The 20,643-nt window shown below is 49.8% G+C and overlaps 3 protein-coding genes across 3 annotated transcripts in view; 2 read left to right on the top strand and 1 right to left on the bottom strand.

Annotated features, from left to right (window-relative positions):
- LOC310712058 (protein-arginine deiminase type-2-like) overlaps positions 1–1,327 on the top strand; it is a 97,760-nt gene extending 96,433 nt beyond the window's left edge. The window contains exon 17 of the mRNA XM_083514674.1: positions 1,132–1,327. The gene's annotated coding sequence lies outside the window, so the exon portion shown is untranslated. The remainder of the gene's footprint in view (positions 1–1,131) is intronic.
- Positions 1,328–5,733: 4,406 nt separating this feature from the next.
- Positions 5,734–15,536, bottom strand: TRIM62 (tripartite motif containing 62). Its single transcript, XM_083514693.1, has 5 exons — positions 14,450–15,536; positions 13,599–13,694; positions 10,444–10,700; positions 8,361–8,476; positions 5,734–6,882 (listed from the first exon to the last, which is right to left on the bottom strand). Exons 1-5 carry the CDS (start codon positions 14,894–14,896, stop codon positions 6,332–6,334), a joined length of 1,467 nt encoding a protein of 488 aa, XP_083370819.1. The 5' UTR covers positions 14,897–15,536; the 3' UTR covers positions 5,734–6,331.
- Positions 15,537–17,551: 2,015 nt separating this feature from the next.
- SVBP (small vasohibin binding protein) lies at positions 17,552–19,571 on the top strand. Its single transcript, XM_083514771.1, has 2 exons — positions 17,552–17,869; positions 19,206–19,571. The coding sequence occupies exons 1-2, from the start codon at positions 17,708–17,710 to the stop codon at positions 19,290–19,292; spliced, it is 249 nt and encodes an 82-aa protein (XP_083370897.1). The 5' UTR covers positions 17,552–17,707; the 3' UTR covers positions 19,293–19,571.
- The last annotated feature ends 1,072 nt before the right edge of the window (positions 19,572–20,643 follow it).

Here is a 20,643-nt window from a genome sequence, read left to right as displayed (position 1 = left end):
AGAGACGGAGTTATTAGAACCCAAAACTAAGGTACTTTCGAGAATGTATAACTTGCTGCTTAAATGGAATACACAGGATGAGACAGTTAAATCGGCTATGATAAAATGGGCACAGGATGTAGGACATAACATTATGTCTGAGGACTGGGAAAGGTTATGGAACACCGGTATGAAATTCACGGCATGTAGTGCCTTGAAAGAGAACATTATGAAAATGGTATACCGGTGGTACATGACCCCAGTCAAGTTGGCTAAAATATACCACCTGTCTGATAATAAGTGTTGGAAATGTAAGGAGGAAGAAGGGACATTCTTTCACCTCTGGTGGACCTGCCCGAAAGTAAAGGCCTTCTGGGAAATGATATACAATGAGTTGAAAAAGGTATTTAAATATACCTTTCTTAAGAAACCAGAGGCCTTTCTGCTGGGCATGGTGGACCGGAAGGTGCCAAAGAAGGACAGAACTCTGTTTATGTATGCGACAACAGCAGCAAGGATTCTTATCGCAAAGTACTGGAAGACACCAGATTTACCCACACTGGAGGACTGGCAGACACAGTTGTTGGACTACATGGAGCTGGCAGAAATGACTGGCAGAATTCGAGATCTGACCGAAGAAACAATAGAGGAGGACTGGAAAAAATTCAAGGATTATTTGCAAAAATATTATAAGTTGTTTGAATGTTAAGATTGTGCATGATTAGGAAACGTCACGCTTCCGCAACCTATTTAAGCAAAGGATAAAATAAGCGTAGATAAAAAAGAAAAGGAAACAAATTTGAAACAATATATTATGTTTATTGTGAAGGTACCAAAAGTAAACTACAAACTTTCGAAATTGGTAACATAATAAAGTCAAAGATACAATAAGTTGTGAAACAAGGTAACAAATTGCTGATCAGGTTAGAACAATGAATGCAATGTTGGGAAGATGTGGGGAGGTCCAAAAGAAAGTAAATTTATGAAACATGATGTGTAACATATTCAATTTTTTTTTTTCTTTTTTTATTTTTCTTTATATATAAAAAAAAAATGTTTCTTGTATGTTGCTATGTAAACTAATTTGTGAACCTATGAAAAGGAACGCAATAAAAAATTTTATAAAAAAAAAAAAAAAAAAAAAAAGAGAAGTCCTCCCTGGCTTGTAGGCCCCTTAGTGTATTAACTTCCATGGGTCTACTCTTGGGTAGGATCGGATACAAGCCTATATAACTGGTTTGGGGCATTATACCAAAAATAGTATCATAACAAATGGAAAGACGCTTCTGAGTTGGTAACAATAATATTAATAAAATGGGGAAAACGCTCTTGTTGGTCTTTTTAAAAATGGTTGTATTTGTGCATTCCTTTGGGTTCCTTTGGATTCTTTGGGTTCCATATCCCTTACATTCAAGGTGTTCAAAGCAACCTTCCTCAGCCACCAGGTCAGTGGTGTCTTCCTGATGTTCTCTACACACATTTATGGCCCCTCAAAAGCATGGAGGTTATTCGTGGAGAATTAGTCGTAGGGTGCAGATTTCCACAAGAACCTAAGCAGCGCCTGCTGGATCGAGCCAAGAGAATCCTGTTCTCACAGTGGCCCCAAAGGGAGACCCAAAAGCAGCACCCAAGTCCAACGCAAGAAGATCCATGGGGAGAGGCATCCCTCTGGGCCCAGGACCTTGAAATCAGCAAGGCTGTTGCCAGAGAGGCCTGTGCTTTTGACCCTATGAATCTGAGGTTTTTATCTGCGCCAGCCACAGACACTGGTGCAACTGCACAGCTCACCAATCAGTGTGGAAGAGTGAAAAGGTTTGCAAGCATTGGAAGAAATTGGTCTTCCTCCCAGAAACTTGAGGACTAGAAACTTAAACCTTTCTGTAGGAGGAGAAAGAACAGGTTCCCCGAAAGAATGAGGCAACAGGCCTCCTCCGAGGAAAGGTATTCTTTGCATGTGCCACATTAATATCCAAATATGACATATACAGAGAGAAAGAAGAGGCCAAAATCAAGAGCCCCCTGCCCCTGACAGGGGTATCAAATGAAATGAAATGAGGGAGATCGGATTAAGAGGGCCGCAGGGGTGATCTGAGAAGGCCCCCAGCTGCCGTTAAAAAAGTAAATTAAAAACCCCCACAAAACTTCCCAGGCATTCGGACAGCGCCACCACTGACAGTAATGTCAGCCGGAGCTGAGCAATGGAATTAAAATTAGTCCCGTGTCTTTCCAGTGGGGTTAAGCATCTCACATGGTGCACGACCCTCCTCTCAAATACCGGCTAGGAGAGAGAATTGCAATGACATGGCCGCCTCTGCTTGGGCACATGCCAACTCTGGGAAGCTGAGATGGCGGCCTGAGATGGAGCGCATAACTCCCTGGAGTCGCGATCGCCTCTCCCCCTTTGTTGTGGGCGAGGGTAGGGTTACCCACCAGCAGCTGGAGCTGCAGCAGCTGAGCCCACCGAAAGGAGAGGTGGCCCTGCGTCAGGACCTCTGGCTGGCCGGCACATCGTTGCCCCCGTCCCACATAGATGCTAATCCCGGAATTATTGACATGTCGCATGCCTCCCAAACGAAGGGATCTAATGATGCCATCTAATACATGAAAAATGTTGGCTGAGGACGACCCCCATTCCCGGCCCCAGCTAAAGCAAGGAGGGCCAGAGCTGGATCCCTGAGACAGTGGATCCACAAGGGTGATGAGGGAAGGGGGCCTTAGATTCCAACTAGCCCTGGAATCCCCTTTTTCCCCCCTTACTTAAAACAGTGCCCCCTTTCCCCCAGTCCTGCCTGACACCACAGCTCTCCTGTCGATGCGGAGCATGGGAGCTTGCCAGCTTTGGAAATCGGTCTTTTACTCACAGTGGTGAGGACTAGAAACTTGCAACTCACCAGCCGGGTGTTCACATTGCAGGCAGGTCCCTGGTTTTCTCGCCAGCATCGCCAGGTACAGCTAGGAACGTGCCTGAAACCTGGGACAGCTGATACCAGTCAGAGTTTCCCAAACTTGGGTCTCCAGCTGTTTTTGGACTACAATTCCCATCATCCCTGACCACTGGTCCTGCTAGCTAGGGATGATGGGAGCTGTGGTCCATAAACAGCTGGAGAGACAAGTTTGGGAAACCCTGCTCTAAGGGCCTGACTTGGCATAAGGCACTTTCCTCCGTTCCTATTTAAAGTCACCCCTCAATTTGCAGCGATAAGGACTAGAAGCATGCTTTGTTTTTAAGGGAAAAGATGTTCAGTTCTTGACATCTCCAGGCAGGGCTGGGAATGGAACCTGCCTGGAAACCCTGAGAGCTGAAATCAGTTACCATTGCTTCTGGCAATTCCAGAACACAAACAGAAAACAAACCAAAAACCCCACCCTCTGCCTTCCCCACCAAGCACCTGACATGACCCACTCAGCTCCTTTGCAAGATAAGGTAGCCCTGCTGAATTTTGCACAGCTCAACTACAGAGCTTCCCCCCCTTTTCCTGTTTTGCATCCATTGAAGATGATGATGTCTACATTCACTGCAACAACTTGAGCTACTGACCTCCAACTGTCATTGGTTGGCTGATGGTCATGCATGAAGGGAGCTGGCATCTGTGCATGAAAAGAAGGCAAAGCAGTGATGGCCGCAATTAGGGGCAGTAAAGGCAAGTGACGGCAAAGGTGAGTGATGGCGGGAGAAGGAATCAGGCAACACCAGGGGGGCTGCGGCTGCTACATCCCTGTGTGTAAAGGAGGCAGAGTTATGATGGAGACCCAGGGGCAGGAAAGGCAAGCGATGGTCAGCCTGCAGCAGCGGAACCTGTGGCCCTCCAGACGTTTGCAGATGCCAACTCCCAAGATCCCTGCCAGCCAGCATGCCCAGTGGTGAGGGACGATGAGGGTCGCTTCAGCTCAGTAACCTTCAGAAGGCGCCAAGCTGGTGAGCCCTGACCTAGATGAAACATCACTGCTATTTGGACATGCCTAGCCAAGCAATCAACGTGGGGAGATACCGTATTTTTCGCTCTTATTGGACGCAGTTTTTCCTCTCCAAAAACTGAGGGGAAATGTGTGTGCGTCCTATAGAGCGAATGCAGGCTTGTGCCATAGCCGCGCGCAACCCCTCCGGCAAGGAGAGGCTGCACGGGGCTAAAGGGGAAGCCAAAACAGTGAGCGGGATCCATCCCGCTTGCTGCCTTGCCTTCTTCCATAGCTGCGCACAACCCCTCTGGCAGGGAGAGGTTGTGTGCAGCCTGTACGCTGCTCTTTGGGGCTGGGGGGGGGAATATTTTTTTCCTTGATTTCCCCCCCTAAAAACTGGGTGCGCCCTATGGTCCGGTGCGCCCTATGGTGCGAAAAATACGGTACTTTACATTCCTTGCTGAAAGGGAAATAATGTAGCTTCCCCAACTCACTGCGATTAAACTGTTCACTTGTGGCACAAATTCAGGCAATGCTACCCTCTTCTGGACGGTTTGGCTAACACAGTTTGTCACCTCAAATTTCAGGGGCGTCCTATGTGAAGCCAAAACCCAGCCTTCCCTGTCTCCCCGCCTCTCGCCTTCCATTGGATGTCGTACTTGTGACACCCCACAAGCTCTACGTCTCAGTCGTGCCCCCCTGCATGCACCTTTAGCAAACTGAGAGGCAAGCATTTCCACCGCACACAGAAAACTTGCACCAGCCGCCTCCTGCTTGCAGCTGCTCAGCATTGCCAGAATCATTCCTCCCACAGCTGTGTTTGCTTGTTAATTACCACAGAGCCTAGGATTTGCCGATCAGAAGGTCGGCGGTTCGAATCCCCGCGACGGGGTGAGCTCCCGTTGCTCTGTCCCAGCACCTGCCAACCTAGCATTTTGAAAGCACGTCAAAGTGCAAGTAGATAAATAGATAGCGCTCCGGCGGGAAGGTAAACGGCATTTCCATGCACTGGTCTGGTTCACCAGAAGCGGCTTAGTCATGCTGGCCACATGACCCGGAAGCTGTACGCCGGCTCCCTTGGCCAATAAAGATGAGCGCCGCAACCCCAGTCGGCCACGACTGGACCTAATGGTCAGGGGTCCCTTTACCTTACTCCACCACTGAGCAGCAACAATCCAGCAAAAGGGCCTCATGGCTCCCAGATGCTGGGAGCCGGAGTCTAGCAATTTATTGAGAACCACAAGCTCTCCATACTTGAACTGGACCGTCACTAGCCTTCGCTGCCCCTAGCTGCCATCATGTTAGTCATCATCCCTGAATATAGGCCAGGCTGGCTGGTGCTGTTGGGAGTTGGAGTCTAGCAATTTCTTGAGAACTACAAGCTCTTCATCCCTGAACTGGACCATCACTTGCCTTCACTGTCCTTAGCTGCCTCCAATGCAACTATGGCTTTTTTAAACACAGGGACAAGGAATCTTCAACCGTGCAAATGTTAGCATGGGACAACTCCCATAATCTCTGATCGTTTGGAGTCTCTGGAAGACCATCGTCCCTGAACTGGACCATCACTTGCCTGCCCTGCCCTGAGCTCAACGCTTTCCTTTAATGCGGGGGGGGGGGGGGACCAGTGGTTCAACTCGCTTCAAGGATCTCAGGGCGGCAATCATGTTCCATCCCAAGACTCTCCCATAATCTCACAACAACCCTCCGAGGTAGGTCGCGCTGAGAGATTATGATTGGCCCATTGCTGGGGAAGAGAACAGACCACAGATTTGAACCCAGGTCTCCCTAGTCCTAGCCTGACACTGCAAACAACAACACCACCAATCTGCACACCCCACAAAACATCCAGCAAGGTTTGGGGTCCAAACGTTCCATTTATTTCACCGTTTCCTTCTTTCCTCCCCCTCCCCGGTGCTCCCCAGACGCCATTTTCCTCCCAGCCTCCCCAAACAGGAAATCAGACCAACTAATACAAGTCCATACAGACATAAACCCGTTCCCACTTAAACCAGCCAGCGGTGGGGGCCGCAAGGTTTCGTTCTGGTACATGCACCTGCCTGTGGGCCTGGAATCTGCGCCACACGGACTTTGCCGGGAAAGAAAAGTTCGGGGCTCTGTTCCCTCACAAAAGCACCTCGTTCCTCAGCTGGCCCACCTCACTGCACCATCGCCCACCAAGCTGCGTCGAGGGGCAGCACCCAGAAACACCGCAAGCAAGAATCGCGACTCCCCTCCCCTGGGAGACCCCACACCAGTTTTCTGTCCCTAATTGAAAAGCCCCGCTCTTCCGGAAGCTCAAGCAAGGAACCCTGCGTGTTCACCCCTGTGTTCTGCCAGTCAAGAACAGAACCACAGAATGGTAAAGTTGGGAGGGACCCCCAAGAGTCTGGCATCACGGCTCACAACAGTCAGTGCCGTGCCACTGACGGTTCCCTCACCCCGTCGGCAGCCCTTAAATGCGGACGGTGTTGATCCGCAGCGGCTGCACGTTCTTCCCGTTGGCGTGGCTCTGCCCCGGGCTGAAGTAGGAGCAGAGCTTGCCCGGGAAGCGCTCCCGGAAGGTGTACAGCCAGGACATGTCGTCCGCGTTGTAGAAGATCAGGAGGCCGCGGTCGTAGTCCAAGAAGACGCCCACCTTCTCCAGCTTGCTCTTGACGTTCAGCCGGGTCCAGGGCTCCGTGCAAGCGCTGTACTGGTTGCCGTCGTGCATGACGATGCAGTAGAAGCCGCGGCTGGGCTGGATCTGGATGCTGCCCTTGCGCGTGACGGCCTCGTGCGCCAGGCCGATCATCCACTGCGTCTTCTCCGAGACCACCACCTCCCAGTAGTGCACCCCGCCGCCAAAGGCTTCCGAGCCCAGCACCGAGACCTCCACGTCAAAGCGCTTGGGGGAGTCCTGCAGCGGCTGCGGGTGCAGGTTGCCGTAGGCCACGATGGTGCAGTCGTCGGAGAGGATGAGGCGCTGGTGGGCCGTGGAGGGGTCCAGCGTGAGGGTGGCAGGCACTGTGGGGAGAAATATGTTGCTATTTATTCATTTTGTAATATTTCTACACCGCTTGGTTATGGGAGGGTGGGAACTCCCCTGGGCCGTGTTCAGAAAGTGGTGGTGGTGGGGATGAGTGTTCAGACCCCTGGGCTCTCACTTATCGGGTGCCTCAGGGTTCTGTCTTCTCCCCCATCCTTTCCAACATCTACATGAAGCCGCTGGGAGAGATCATCAGGGGGTTTGGGCTGGGTGTCCATCAGTATGCGGATGATACCCAGCTCTACCTCTCTTTCAAATCAGAAACAGTGAAGGCGGTGAAGGTCCTGTGTGAGTGTCTGGAGGGGGTTGGAGGATGGATGGCGGCTAACAGATTGAGGTTGAATCCTGACAAGACAGAAGTACTGTTTTTGGGAGACAGGAGGCAGGCAGGTGTGGAGGATTTCCTGGTCCTGAATGGGGTAACTGTGCCCCTGAAGGACCAGGCGCACAGCCTGGGAGTCATTTTGGACTCTCAGCTGTCCATGGAGGCGCAGGTCAATTCTGTGTCCAGGCGGCTGTCTACTAGCTCCATCTGGTACACAGGCTGAGACGCTACCTGCCCACAGACTGGTACATGCTCTGGTTATCTCTTGCTTGGACTACTGCAATGCGCTCTATGTGGGGCTACCTTTGAAGGGGACCCGGAAACTACAACTAATACAGAATGAGGCAGCTAGACTGGTGGCTGTGGGCAGCCACCGAGACCACATAACACCGGTCTTGAAAGACCTAAATTGGCTCCCAGTACGTTTCCAAGCACAATTCAAAGTGTTGGTGCTGACCTTTAAAGCCCTAAACAGCCTCGGCCCAGTATACCTGAAGGAGCTTCTCCACCCCCATCATTCAGCCCGGACACTGAGGTCCAGCGCCGAGGGCCTTCTGGAGGCTCCCTCACTGCAAGAAGCCAAGTTACAGGGAACCAGGCAGAGGGCCTTCTCGGTAGTGGCACCCACCGGTATTTTAAACTTTCACCACTGTAACTAAGCCAAGTTTTACTGCCTCTGCAACTTTTTTCTGAATGCTATATGGAATAGCACATGAATGTGACCTTTGGAGAGTTTGTAAGTATACCATTTTTAATTTCCCAAACATGTGGTCTTTTTAGATGCGAGGGGAGTTCTGAAACTCACAAGGGCATATTTCAACGGTCTAACAACCTATATCTCCATGCTTTACTTTGCTGCGTCCTTTGTGATTTTAAATCTCTTCTTGGGTTCTCTCACCAAACGTGGATTGTGGCATTCTACTTTTACACCTATTTTTTTTTCCTTGCACCAACACTAAGAACCTTCCTTTCCCAACAACACCTTTGAAGTGGAGGTCTTTTATCCCAGTCTACATCTACCTCAAACTTGCAACTGTCACATAAAGCTGATTTTGTTGCGGCCGTTCACTGTTAAAATCGGGATATTTTTACAGGAAGCAATTCAGAAATGAAGCAAACACATTCACTCACCTGGGTGGATGTCCTGAAAAAGAGATTTCCAGATCGTGTACTGCAAGGGGCCCATATACTTGGAGGTGGGGAAGTCCTCGTACGTGAGGTTCGTTTCATGGATCTTGCCCTTGAGCCTTGTGAGGAGGAAGAGAACTAGGGTGAGCAAGGAGCATGTGGGCTGCACACACTTTCAATGGGTCTACTTGATGTTTGCTAGACACGGTGGCTGTACTCTGCCTCCATGGCCATGCTTCTGAATGCCAGGTGCTGGAAAACACACCTTTAGTTTTTCCTTTCTTTCCCTTCTCCCTCTCTCTTTTACTTGTCTTTTCTTTCTGACTTTTGTCCTTTTTTAATAATAATAATAATAATAATAATATCTTTATTGTCATTGCCCCCTTCGGGGACAATGAAATTACTTGACTGCTCCATAAAAACACTAATTAAACAATACAGTATAATACAGCAAGGGAGATTAGATGACTTTCAAAGTCCAGGCTTCCCATTCAGGGCCGAGATCGCTCTGGAGAAGAAGCTGTTCTTAAGACGGCTCGTTCTTGTCTTCATCGTCCTGTATCTCCGTCCCGACGGCAGGAGCTCGAAGAGACAGTGACCAGGATGCGATGGATCTTTTACTATATCCAGTGCCTTCCTATGGCACCTTCTGGCATAAATCTGCTCTAAGGTGGAGAGTGGGCAGCCAACAATGCTCTCTGCTGCCTTAACAACCCTGCACAACCCCATCCTGTCCTGGGCAGTACAGCTTCCGTACCACACACATAAGCCATAAGTGAGCACGCTCTCAATGGCACAGTGATAGAAGGCAAGCAGCAGTTTCTGCGGAAGATGGTTTTTCCTTAGTATTCATTAGACTGTTTATCTTACTATAGCATAAAAAGTAGCTGTTTTGTCTTCGTATTTTATAAAAAAAGATGCTTTGCAATGGGTTTGTATTTTTGTATAGCTGTGAATAAACATCAAGCTGAAAGAATGAAGGAATACAGGAAGGGAGAATTGCTCTTTTACTGAGGTCCGGCTCACTGGAGCATCTGGCTGGCCCCTGTGAGTCAGTAATATCCAAGGCAACACAATGACCAAATACAATGATACGATATCAATAGACACTCTTTATATGATATGAAATACCATATTTTTGCTCTATAAGACGCACCCGACCATAAGACACACCTAGTTTTTAGAGGAGGAAAACAAGAGCAGCAGGATACAAAAATGCTTCATAAACCCATCTATATGGCGAATGGAAAAGTACCGTATTTTTCGCTCTATAAGACGCACCAGACCACAAGACGCACCTAGTTTTTGGAGGAGGAAAACAAGAAAAAAAAATATTCTGAATCTCAGAAGCCATAACAGCAAGAGGGATCGCTGCGCAGTGAAAGCAGCAATCCCTCTCGCTGTTCTGGCTTCTGGGATAGCTGCGCAGCCTGCATTCGCTCCATAAGACGCACACACATTCCCCCTTACTTTTTAGGAGGGAAAAAGTGAGTCTTATGGAGCAAAAAATACGGTATAACAACAATTGCTATGAAGCAGTGGTCATAAAGTTATGAAGAATAATTCCACAAAACAGTGGGTATATCCGGAATCACTGTTCACAACGTCTGTTTGCAAACTACTTCGGCAGCGTTGGACGCCATAAACAAAGCTTTACAGCCTGTTTTCACCAGATAAGAATCTGATACATCGCTTCTTCCAGAGACTTGCATGGTCTTCAAAGACTTTCAGAGACTTATAAGACTTATCTTTATTTGGTTTCACGTTTTCAAGAGAATCCATTAAGAGTGCATATTTGGTGACTTTCAGAGATTCGTAAGTTTTCTGTTTATGTGATTTCATATATTTCATATTCTATAAAGAGTGTACATTGATATCGTATCATTGTATTTGGTCATTGTGTTGCCTTGGATATTACTGACTACTGCAACGCAGGGGTTAAATTGTTTGCCCCCCCCTGTGAGAACAGGAAGCTGGCCTGATCCAGCAACCCCCTCCCTATGTTCCTACGAGTGATGTTTAGTTTGAGGCAGCTGGGGAAGGCTGCTCTATCCCTGGTGTCAGCCGCCCGCGCAACTCGGCCTACCTCTCGGACAAGGACGCAATGCCGGCCAGGAAGGAGTGCTTGTCCGCCTCGGCCAGCCGCTCCTGAAGGATCTGGCTGCCCTCCTGGACTTTGCGGAGCTGCTGGCTGTAGCGCTGGATCTTCTGCTCGATGTCCGTCAGAGTCCGGGCCGTGTCCGCCTCCAGCTCCTCCAACATGGCCTTCTGGCGCTCGCGGAGCAGACGGTGCAGCCGTTCAAAGGCCTCCCCGATCGTGGCCCGCAGGCTCTTGGCGGAGGACTGCGTAGAGAGAATGAGATGCAAGCAAGTCATGGGCAGAACTTGGCTTCCCCCTGATGAAGACCCGTGATCGCCTCGATACCGCCCTGCAGGATTGTTCTGCGAAGACGGGGATCTTGCGGATCTTGTGACTTATTTAAAGCCGTGTGGGTGGGGGACGGGGTGGGGAAAGAGATCTCCCATTTTGGTGAGAGGTGTGACTTTAAAGTTGCAAAATAACCAAGCACGGGACTGAGTGAGGGAGAAAAACAATGGGATACCAGCTCTGCCCAAGGCATGACAGATCACAGAAACAACTGGGGAAATATATATATCCCATTTTACCAGGACAGGAAAAAACAATATGGATGGAATAAATGTCACACACAGGAAGAACAAGGATATAGTTTTGAGATCCTCACTTGTAGTTTCATAAATCATTTAATGTGTCAACACAAATAGAAATTATAAATATTGCAGCTGTTGTATTATTATGACTGGAATGTAACTGAAATCAGTAAGATTTTGGAATGCAGAAATAAAGAAAATCATCAATTCTAGCATGTGGGGGGCACTTTATCTAAACTATATAATTTGGTATTTAAATGATTGATTTTAGTAATTGTATTATAAATTGGTATTGTTATAATGAGGCTTTTAATGAAGGGATGGAGAACCCTGGGCCCTCCAGATGTGGACGGCCTCCTTCAACTCCCTTCATCCCTGACCACTGCCCACGCTGGCTGTTGGGAGTTCGAATCCAGAAACATCTGGAGAGACACAGGTTCCCCATCCCTGCCTTAAAAGAAAGGCTGCAGGTCAGCGGTAGATGCCCAGCTCCATTTGCAGAAGGCGCCAGCTTCAAACCTCAGCAGCACCTTCAGGTAATACAGTGGTAAAAGGTAAAGGGACCCCTGACCATTAGGTCCAGTCGTGACCGACTCTGGGGTTGCGGAGCTCATCTTGCTTTATTGGCCGAGGGAGCCGTACAGCTTCCGGGTCATATGGCCAGAATGACTAAGCCGCTTCTGGCGAACCAGAGAAGCGCACGGAAACGCCGTTTACCTTCCCGCTGGAGTGGTACCTATTTATCTACTTGCACTTTGACGTGCTTTCGAACTGCTAGGTTGGCAGGAGCAGGGACCGAGCAACGGGAGCTCACCCCGTCGCAGGGATTCGAACCGCCGACCTTCTGATCAGCAAGCCCTAGGCTCTGTGGTTTAACCCACAGCACCTCCCGTGTCCCTTAATACAGTGGTACCTCGGGTTAAGTACTTTATTTGTTCCGGAGGTCCGTTCTTAACCTGAAACTGTTCTTAACCTGAAGCACCACTTTAGTTAATGGGGCCTCCCGCTGCCACCGCACCGCTGGAGCATGATTTCTGTTCTCATCCTGAAGCAAAGTTCTTAACCCGAGGTACTATTTCTGGGTTAGCAGAGTCTGTAACCTGAAGCGCCTGTAACCTGAAGCGTATGTAACCCGAGGTACCACTGTCACGGTCAATCAGGGATGAGGATCAGGTGGGCCTCCAGATATTCAGGAACTACCACTCCCAGCATCCCTGAACACTGGCCACAGTGGCAGAGGCTCTTGGGAGCTGGAGTCCAGCAACATAGCCACCTGCCAGGGATTCCTTGGCTGTGATTCCTGCATTTGACCCTTGGGGATCCCTTCCAGCTCCACAATTCTATGATTCTGTAACGTCAGGAGAGCTGCAGGTTCCCAACCCCTTGCTGCAGACACAGGCAGGTGACGCATCCGGACCATTGGCCCAACTAGCTCAGTGCTGCCTACTCTGACTGGCAGAGGCTCTCCAGTTTTCCAGGCAGTGGTCTCTCAAAGATGTCTTTGGGGACTGAACCAGGAGCCTTGCACAGATGCTCGGCCAATGAGCTACAGCCTTTCCTGCAAGGCAATGTCGAGCCTGGTGGACTCCAATGGTCTGTCTCACTGTAAGAAACCTCCCTTGTATGCTTCTGCATGCTTAGCACCCGAGCGACTGTCAGCAAAGGGCCCTTGGATGTCGAAACATGAGCAGCGTCACCACCACAAACCTTTTATCCGAAAGCGCTGCAGTATTTGCACTCTGGGGGGAGCGATCGGATCTGAGCAATGTTCCCAGCTCCCTTCAGTCCCCAGAAAACAAGGGGGCTATTCATTTGGTGAGAAGGCAGACACCTGAGGCTTCAAAATCTCTTCCGCAGCTGATATCAACAACTAGAAGGCTTTAAACTAGCATGGGAAGTTTTTTAAAGGGCTCCTTTTAGCAGAAGGCAGGAGTGAAACAGGTGAAAAATCTCTAGTATTGGTTTGCAGTCTTAGAACACAAGTCAAATTTTTCAGGGATGGGGAGACAAACTGGAATTTATTTAAACCCCGTTTACTTACAATCAAGAGTGGGGAAATCTGTGGCCCCCCAGATACCACAGAGCTTAAGTCACACCATTTGTTCAGAGCCTTGTTGAGGACTAGAAGCCTGTATTTTTATTTTTTGAGGAAAGGACCACAGCTCAAGGGCAGAGCATCTTCTTAGCATGCAGACCTTAGCATGAAGGTCCCGGGTTTCATATCTTGGCAACATGTCCCGAGAGGGCTGAGACTGTCTCCCCAGACCCTGGTTGGTCAGTGTTGGCGATACTGACCTAGATGGACCAAAGGCTTGATTAGGGAACTTCTTATTTAAACCAGCTCTTTGTCCAGAACAATGAGGACTAGAATATTACTCTGTTTTCAGGGGAGGGCTATAGCTCAGTGGGAGACACCTTGGTCCCAGGTTCAAACCCCAAAGGCACCAGCTAGGATGAGGAATGTCACCTGCCTGAAACTCAGCGTAGGCAATGATGGGTTTTGCTCAGGAGCCTTCTGACATCACCCAGGTACACCTTTGGGACTGGCCAAACCACCACCCCAGCCTTTACCTTTGTCTCGGCCAGCTGCCGTTTCAGGAGAGCCAGGGCTTCGGTGTGGCCGCGCTCACTGTCCTGCAGAGTCTGCAGCTGCTCCTTAAGTTCCCTCTGAAAAATAGATGGGCAGCAAGGTGATGCAGTGCCCGCAGTTTCAGCATCATCCAGGTGGGTCTCGCACCCATACCCTGCTCCCGCTGCAGAGCTCAGGGGCCCTCCCAGAAGGAGGCAGTTAATCAGACAGCACAGAGTTAAACTACGGAACTCCCCACCACAGGAGGCGGTCGTGACAACCAACCTAGACGGCATTAAAGGAGGATTGGGCAAATTCATGGAGGAGGGGAGAGGTGGCTTTTAGCCACAATGGCTCTGCTGTTTGGCCACTGCGAGAACATATAGCTGGACTATATAGGCACAACCAGGGCTTTTTTTCTCAGCCCAAGATCACAAGAACTTAGTTCCGGCACCTCTCCGGTGAGCGCCACAGCCATTCTAAGAGAACAAGGGAGAAGTCCATGGTAAGCGCCATGGGACCCTTCTCCTCCAGCCCCTCCAGGGACACAACAGGCCTCCTCCTCCACCTCCAAGGGCACAACAGGCACCCTTCTCCAGTTCCCTCCGGGGCAGAACTGGACCCCCTCCCCTCCTCCAGAGGCACAACGGGCACCTTCCTACAAGGCCACAACTGGACACGTCTCTTCCAGCTTCCCAGGGGGATAACAGGCACCCTTCCCCGCCAGCTCCTACAGAGACACAGCAGGCACCCTCCTCTCTCCAGGGCTGCAGCAGACAGCCTCCTCCCCTATCCCTATCCCGGCCTCCTCCTGCTGCCCAGGCGCAGCAGGCCCCTCCTCCCCTCTGCGCACCTGGAGCTCCTCGAAGGCGTCGTCGAGGCTGGTGACCTGGTGCTGCTCGTGCACGGCCGGCTCGTCGCAGAAGAAGCAGACGACGGCGCGGTCGGTGAGGCAGAAGAGCTTGACCTTGCCGTGCTCCTTGGCGCAGGCGAAGGCGGAGGCGCCGCGCTGCTGCGCGCTCAGCAGGATGGCGTCGAGAGGGAAGGCGGCGTAGCGCTCCACGATGTTGGCCAGCTTGAGGCTGGGCGCCAGCGCCGGCTCGGCGAAGGTGCGCCGGCACTCGGGGCAGTCGCGGGCCGGCGCCGCCTGCGCCTCCTGGCGGCTCCAGTGCTCCGTGATGCAGCGGCGGCAGAAGTAGTGCTCGCAGCCGAAACTCACCGGGTCCTGGTAGATGCTCAGGCAGATGGAGCAGAGCAGCTCGTCCTTCAGGCTGCACGACGCGCCCGACGCGCCCGCCATGGCGCGCCACCACCTGGACCCAGCCGCGGCCACCGCTTTGCCCCGGTTCGCCTCGGCCCGATCCGGCCCGGCCCAGCAGCCAGGCGCCTTCTCCGGGCTCCCTTTGTGTCTCCTCCGAAGGACGGCGCGCCCAGTGGAGAGATGGCGAGGGGGCCGCGGCGGAGAGGAGCGCAAACCTGGGCGCCTGGACGGCGCGCCCGGTGGAGAGATGGCGAGGGGGCCGCGGCGGAGAGGAGCGCAAAGGGACCGAGAGGAAGGAGAGATGCGTCCGCCGGCCGGCCTCGTCTTACCTCCGCCTCCTGCTTCTCTACCTCCGGCTCCTCCCTGCGCCCCCGACGGGCTGCAAAAGGAGGAGCAGGACGAAGAAGAAGAGGCGAGATGGATCGGAAGAGCAGAGCCGGCGCTCCGCCTTCCCGTGTTGGACAAAGCGAGCCGGGATCGCAGGTTGGGTGGAGGCTGCGCGGCCCGCTAGGCGGCGCCGGATTCCGGTCTCCGTCGTTTTCACACCATCCCCGAGGGAGGTCACACAACCGCCTCTCCGCGTTTGTGACAACTCGGTTTTAGGGGGCCAAGCCTTTGGAACTCGCTGCAGAGGGACATCGGGCGGACGCCTTCGACGTACCCTTTCCGGAATCTAGCCAAATCCTATCCAGGTGGTAGGAAAGTTGGTGCAAGTTACAAAAGAAAAAGAAAGGACATACGCAAAAAAGGAAGGATGCAAACACATCTGAATTGACATTAAAACTAAACACGCATCCAAAATGCGAATCTGGGTTGTTTAGTGCAAAATCCCTGGAAAGAATTAGTATTGGCAGTGCTGTTTTCTGGAGGTACGCAGGGGTACCACACCCCTAAACATGTGAATCTTTGTACTTTTGTCCATTTACTGTGTTTATTTTTCCTGATTTGAACTATAAAATGGAGATTTTCTTGAGTCAAAATGAGAATACTGTACCCATAAACTTTTTTTTTTAAGAAAAAAGTATTGGGTATTGGTATTGGGAAACCCAGCAAAATGGGTGGGGTATAAATAATAAAATTGTTGTTATTATTGGTTGATGCCAGTTTCCATCTGTTTCAAGTCTGTTACTATTTTTAACTTTCTGATACAGTAGTTTTAAATTGCTGTTGTCGTTTTTCTTGTTGGTAATTTTATCTCGTTTGTAAACTGCTCTGAGGTTTGTTCTGTTTTGTGGCCAAGCAAATTTTATGAAATGTAAATAAAATGATGGGAGTTCTGGAGGTGTCTCCTCAGATCCCTTCCAGCCCCGGGCAGGACTCTGTTTCACGCTATGGCTTTTTCAGTGTTGTCGGGCCCTCATGGTGGTTCTCCATAAAACTTCTTGGCACAGGGAGCAAATCAACAAGGGGGTTGGACTAGATGGCCTTTGGAGGTCTCATCGAAATCTACCATTCCATGATTGGATGAGGATGAATGGCAAAGAGGTACAAATGAAAACCAGAAACGGCACTACAGAGGGGCTGGAATGTGTTGCATAGGGAGTTGAATAGGCAGAGGAGAGGTGCTAATAGATCTCCAGCCTCAGAAGGCCCTTGAGATTGGAACGACACTGATATTGCAACTTGCACATTGCCCAAACTATTACAGTACTTTTATTTTTATTAAACTAAGCTCAAAAAGTATAGTTAAAGCTATGGTTTTCCCAGTAGTGATGTATGGAAGTGAGAGCTGGACCATAAAGAAGGCTGACTGCCGAAGAATTGATGCTTTTGAATTATGGTGCTGGAGGAGACTCTTGAGAGTCCCATGGACTGCAATCAGATCAAACCTCTCCATTCTGAAGGAAATCAGCCCTGAGTGCTCACTGGAAGGACAGATCGTGAAGCTGAGGCTCCAATACTTTGGCCACCTCATGAGAAGAGAAGACTCCCTGGAAAAGACCCTGATGTTGGGAAAGATGGAGGGCACAAGGAGAAGGGGACGGCAGAGGACGAGATGGTTGGACAGTGTTCTCAAAGCTACCACCATGAGTTTGACCAAACTGCAGGAGGCAGTGGAAGACAGGAGTGCCTGGCGTGCTCTGGTCCATGGGGTCATGAAGTGTCGGACACGACTAAACAACAACAAAAGCTCAAAAAGACAATGAGAAACTCAGCAGCCTTTACCAGTTGTATTACCTATCAATGCAAAAGGAACACAAGTAGATCACAGATCATAGATTTGTACGGTTGGAAGGGACCAGGAGGATCATCTAGTCTGACCCTCTGCAATGCACGACCCGGAGATTAAACCCTCCTTTCAGGCAGTGCATTGTTAAACTAGCGGCTACCCCAATCTCTGCAGAGGAGTCCACGAATACAGTTCTTAAAAGAGGGACGGTTCCTGCCAAAGGTCTAGTCGCAGGGAGTTCCGCGGAGCAGGACCTATCACATTAAAGGCATGGCCACTAGTGAAGGCCAACCGAATATCGGCAACGGCATCCCTTTTCTTTTGGCACAACTAGGCTAAAATCAAGGATTTCTCCATGGAGATATCTCACCTCTAAACGTGAGATATTTAAGAATGCTTTTATCCAAAGCGAGCCCGGAAGCGCCCGTTCCAAACTCATGGAATGTGTAACTCTTCCTATTCCTATCTCTGATATCACCGCAGCACCCGTCCTCGCGCATGCGTAGAGTCCTCACGTATGAGCGCCGCATCATAGAGACGAGGAGTGGGTGGGTAGAGCGGCTACCTCCCCAATCCCGTGCGAAGGTGCGCTTCTTGTCCCGCCCCCACTACGCTCCTCCCCCGACGCATGCGCCGTCCCTACCTCGGCCGCCATCTTCCTTCGCGGGAGGAGGAAGAAAATGGAGCCCGGCGGGGCCCGCCGCGAGAAGCTGCCGCCGCCTCCCATCCCGCTGCCGCAGCAGGGGACGCCTCCCAAGGGCAAGGACGGTCCCAGCAGCCGCCTGGAGAAGGCCAAGCAGCGCGCGGCCCAGCAGGAGCTCAAGCAACGGCAACGGGCCGAGGTGGGCGGGGCCATGCTAATTGGGGCCGGCCGGTCTTCTCGGGCTTGCGCTGCTCTCGCGAGACATGAGTGACGGGGAGGGGAGGGGCGCCTTCTTGAAGGCAAGATAGGGGTGTGGCTGTGCTAATAAGGTGCGTACGGTGTTCTCGGGTCAGCGCTGCTCTCGCGAGACGTGGCAGGGAGCAGACTGGCGGAAATTCCGCCCGGTCGGCATCATTGAAGGGCAGCAGTTGACCCGGGGAACTCCCTGCCACTATTACTGTTTCAGGTAGGTAGCCGTGTTGGTCTGACGCAGTCGAAATAATAAAATAAAAATAAAATTGTTCAGTTAGTAAGAGACCAACTATTATTGTTGTTGTTGGTAATGATGATGATTATCGGCTTGTATGGGGCTTTAGGGGAGGGGCAGGGTGGATTTGATTTAAATCAAATCGATTTAAATCACTAGTCAGTAAGACTATATATATATATATATATATATATATATATATTTACAGAAAGACTTATTGCTGATATAATCTTAATACAGTATTTACAATCAGATGAATATTTCAATTTTAGAATAAATTTTTAGAGCAGTTTTTACTTTTTTATAAAAAATTACTGATTTGATTATAATAGATATGCATAGACAGATAATTATGAAATTATTGCGAGGTTTAATAAGTTAACCTTATATTTGGTCAACTTTTCTGCTGTACTTTATTGGAAGGAGAAAAATAATCACTTCCTTAAAAACAATTTAAACAATGTATTTAACTGAAGCAATAACATTATAGCATATGTATCCATGTTTGTTAACTGATGTGCTTAAACTTTTTTTTAAAAAAAAAAAACTTAAAACAAATCCTTATTTCCTGATTAGACTTTGGACTATAATGTAACCTAAAAAGAAAACAATCTTTAGAAAGATTTTTCCTCCAAAAGCATTTTATTTTAAAAATCCAATTTAAATCAAAAACATCTGATTTTTTTTTAATCATTGATTTTTATCCACTCTGTGAACATGTCATGCTCCTTCTGGGGTACTTTGAGCATCTTTGGTCCCCGCTCTGCACTCAGCTCTCACCTGTGGCTTCTAGAAGCTGTCAACACGCAACGGCAGCCTCACCTTGGGAAACAGCTTTGGCCGGCTGCTCCTTCCCCCCACCCCCAAAGAAAGTTTGTGGACCCCTGAATTAAGCAGGAGCCTGCCTCTTGTGGCAGGGAGTTCAATAAGTAGTGAGGGCATTTGCGGTAGGAAGCTTGGCTGTGCTTTAAAATTGTTTGTATCTATTCATCTACTGCCCAGAGTCTTACATATTAAAACTGTAGAGTTGTCCTTGTTGGGCCTGCAGATCTACGCCCTCAACAGGGTGATGACTGAGCTGGAGCAGCAGCAGTTTGACGCCTTCTGCAAGCAGATGCAGGCATCCAGCGACTGAGGACGGGAGTCGCGCTCCAGACGGGCCGCTCGGAAGACCAGCACTTTCCCACCCATGGCTGCAAGCAGCGGCCAGGCAGAACTGAACACCCAGGAGCAGGGAGGAACAGCCAAGCTCTGCTTCCGATGACACATAGCTGACACTGCCTTACTGGAGCATTCCCCTGCCAAACCTTCCTTGAGTGGAGTTCTCCCTTGAAAACCTGTTTGTTTGTTTTTTAAAAAATCCTATTTATTACTTTGGTTTGAGAAATAAAGTTGTGTTTTTTCAAAAAACAAATGAATGCTTCGCTCTCTCTGTGATAGCATATTTCAGCCTTCACCAAGCTGATGTCTTCTGGCTGCTTTTGACTGCAAATCCCAGCACAATTTGTAAGCTGTTGGGGCTGATGGGAGGTGGAGTCCACAGCAGCTGTAGGTTACGGTACATAGCAAACATAGTGTGTTAAGGCTTTCAGAAGAGTCATCTGGTCTCAATAGAAGCACCAGCCTTCCATTGCCAATAACCACAGCCTTACAGTATGACATAAGGAGAGTCCTGCTGGATCAGGCCAGTTGCTCTTCTGGTCCAGCACCCCATTCTTCCAGTGACCACCAAGATGCTTGCAGGAAGTCCGCAAGCAGGACTCTTCATTAGGAAGAATCCAGAGCAGGTGGAACTTCCAATAAGCAAAGTGCGGCATTATGTCATTCTTATCCCTGCTCGCTCCAGGATTACCTGGGGAGCCTGGCCAGTCTTTTGTAATGATAAATACCGTGTTTTTCACTCCATAAGACACACTTTTTTCTTCCTAAAAAGTAAGGGGAAATGTCTGTGCATCTTATGGAGCGAATGCGTGGTCCCTGGAGCCGAATTGCCCAGGGGCGAAAAGCAGATTGTGTGTGGGTTTTTTTGAAAGAGGGAAGTAGGTGTTGAAACCAAGCCGCTGATCGGCAAGCGATTGGGAGCGAGATAAGGGACACTAGCAATAAAGGAGGCTGCCTGGGAGCGGAGAGGTCAAATCGCATATCATGTCTGTGGCCACAGCAAGAACCACAAAAATCATATACCCACAATCAGAATATTTTTTTTCTTGTTTTCCTCCTCTAAAAACTAGGTGTGTCTTATGGAGCGAAAAATACGGTACGTAGCTGAAAATCTTCCAGCCATCCTGCTCCTTTAGTTCTTCCTGCTCCCCATCTAGGCCTGCTGACCAATCCTGTCGTTCTTTTTTGAACATCCTTTGTACCACTCAAATTATCCGTGATCTGAATGCTGCCGTTACGAATTGTCGCACGCATTCTGGCTTTCCCTTTTTATCTGTCTATTCAGACCAGCTCCAGAGACAGATTGTTAAATCCATACGAGATCT

Source organism: Podarcis liolepis (assembly GCF_965112155.1).
Source record: "Podarcis liolepis genome assembly, chromosome: 7".
NCBI lineage: Eukaryota > Metazoa > Chordata > Lepidosauria > Squamata > Lacertidae > Podarcis > Podarcis liolepis.
Note: the sequence above shows the minus strand (reverse complement) of the source record. Positions and strands in the feature narration are given on the sequence as shown.

Coding starts and splice junctions, on each gene's coding strand:
- TRIM62 (XM_083514693.1), bottom strand. CDS start 14,896: ATGGCGGGCGCGTCGGGCGCGTCGTGCAGCCTGAAGGACGAGCTGCTC. Junction 10,701..13,598: donor GGCAGCTGGCCGAGACAAAG/GTAAAGGCTGGG, acceptor CTCTCTACGCAG/TCCTCCGCCAAGAGCCTGCG. Junction 8,477..10,443: donor ATTGCGTCCTTGTCCGAGAG/GTAGGCCGAGTT, acceptor CCTCCTCACAAG/GCTCAAGGGCAAGATCCATG.
- SVBP (XM_083514771.1), top strand. CDS start 17,708: ATGGAGCCCGGCGGGGCCCGCCGCGAGAAGCTGCCGCCGCCTCCCATC. Junction 17,870..19,205: donor AGCAACGGCAACGGGCCGAG/GTGGGCGGGGCC, acceptor TTGGGCCTGCAG/ATCTACGCCCTCAACAGGGT.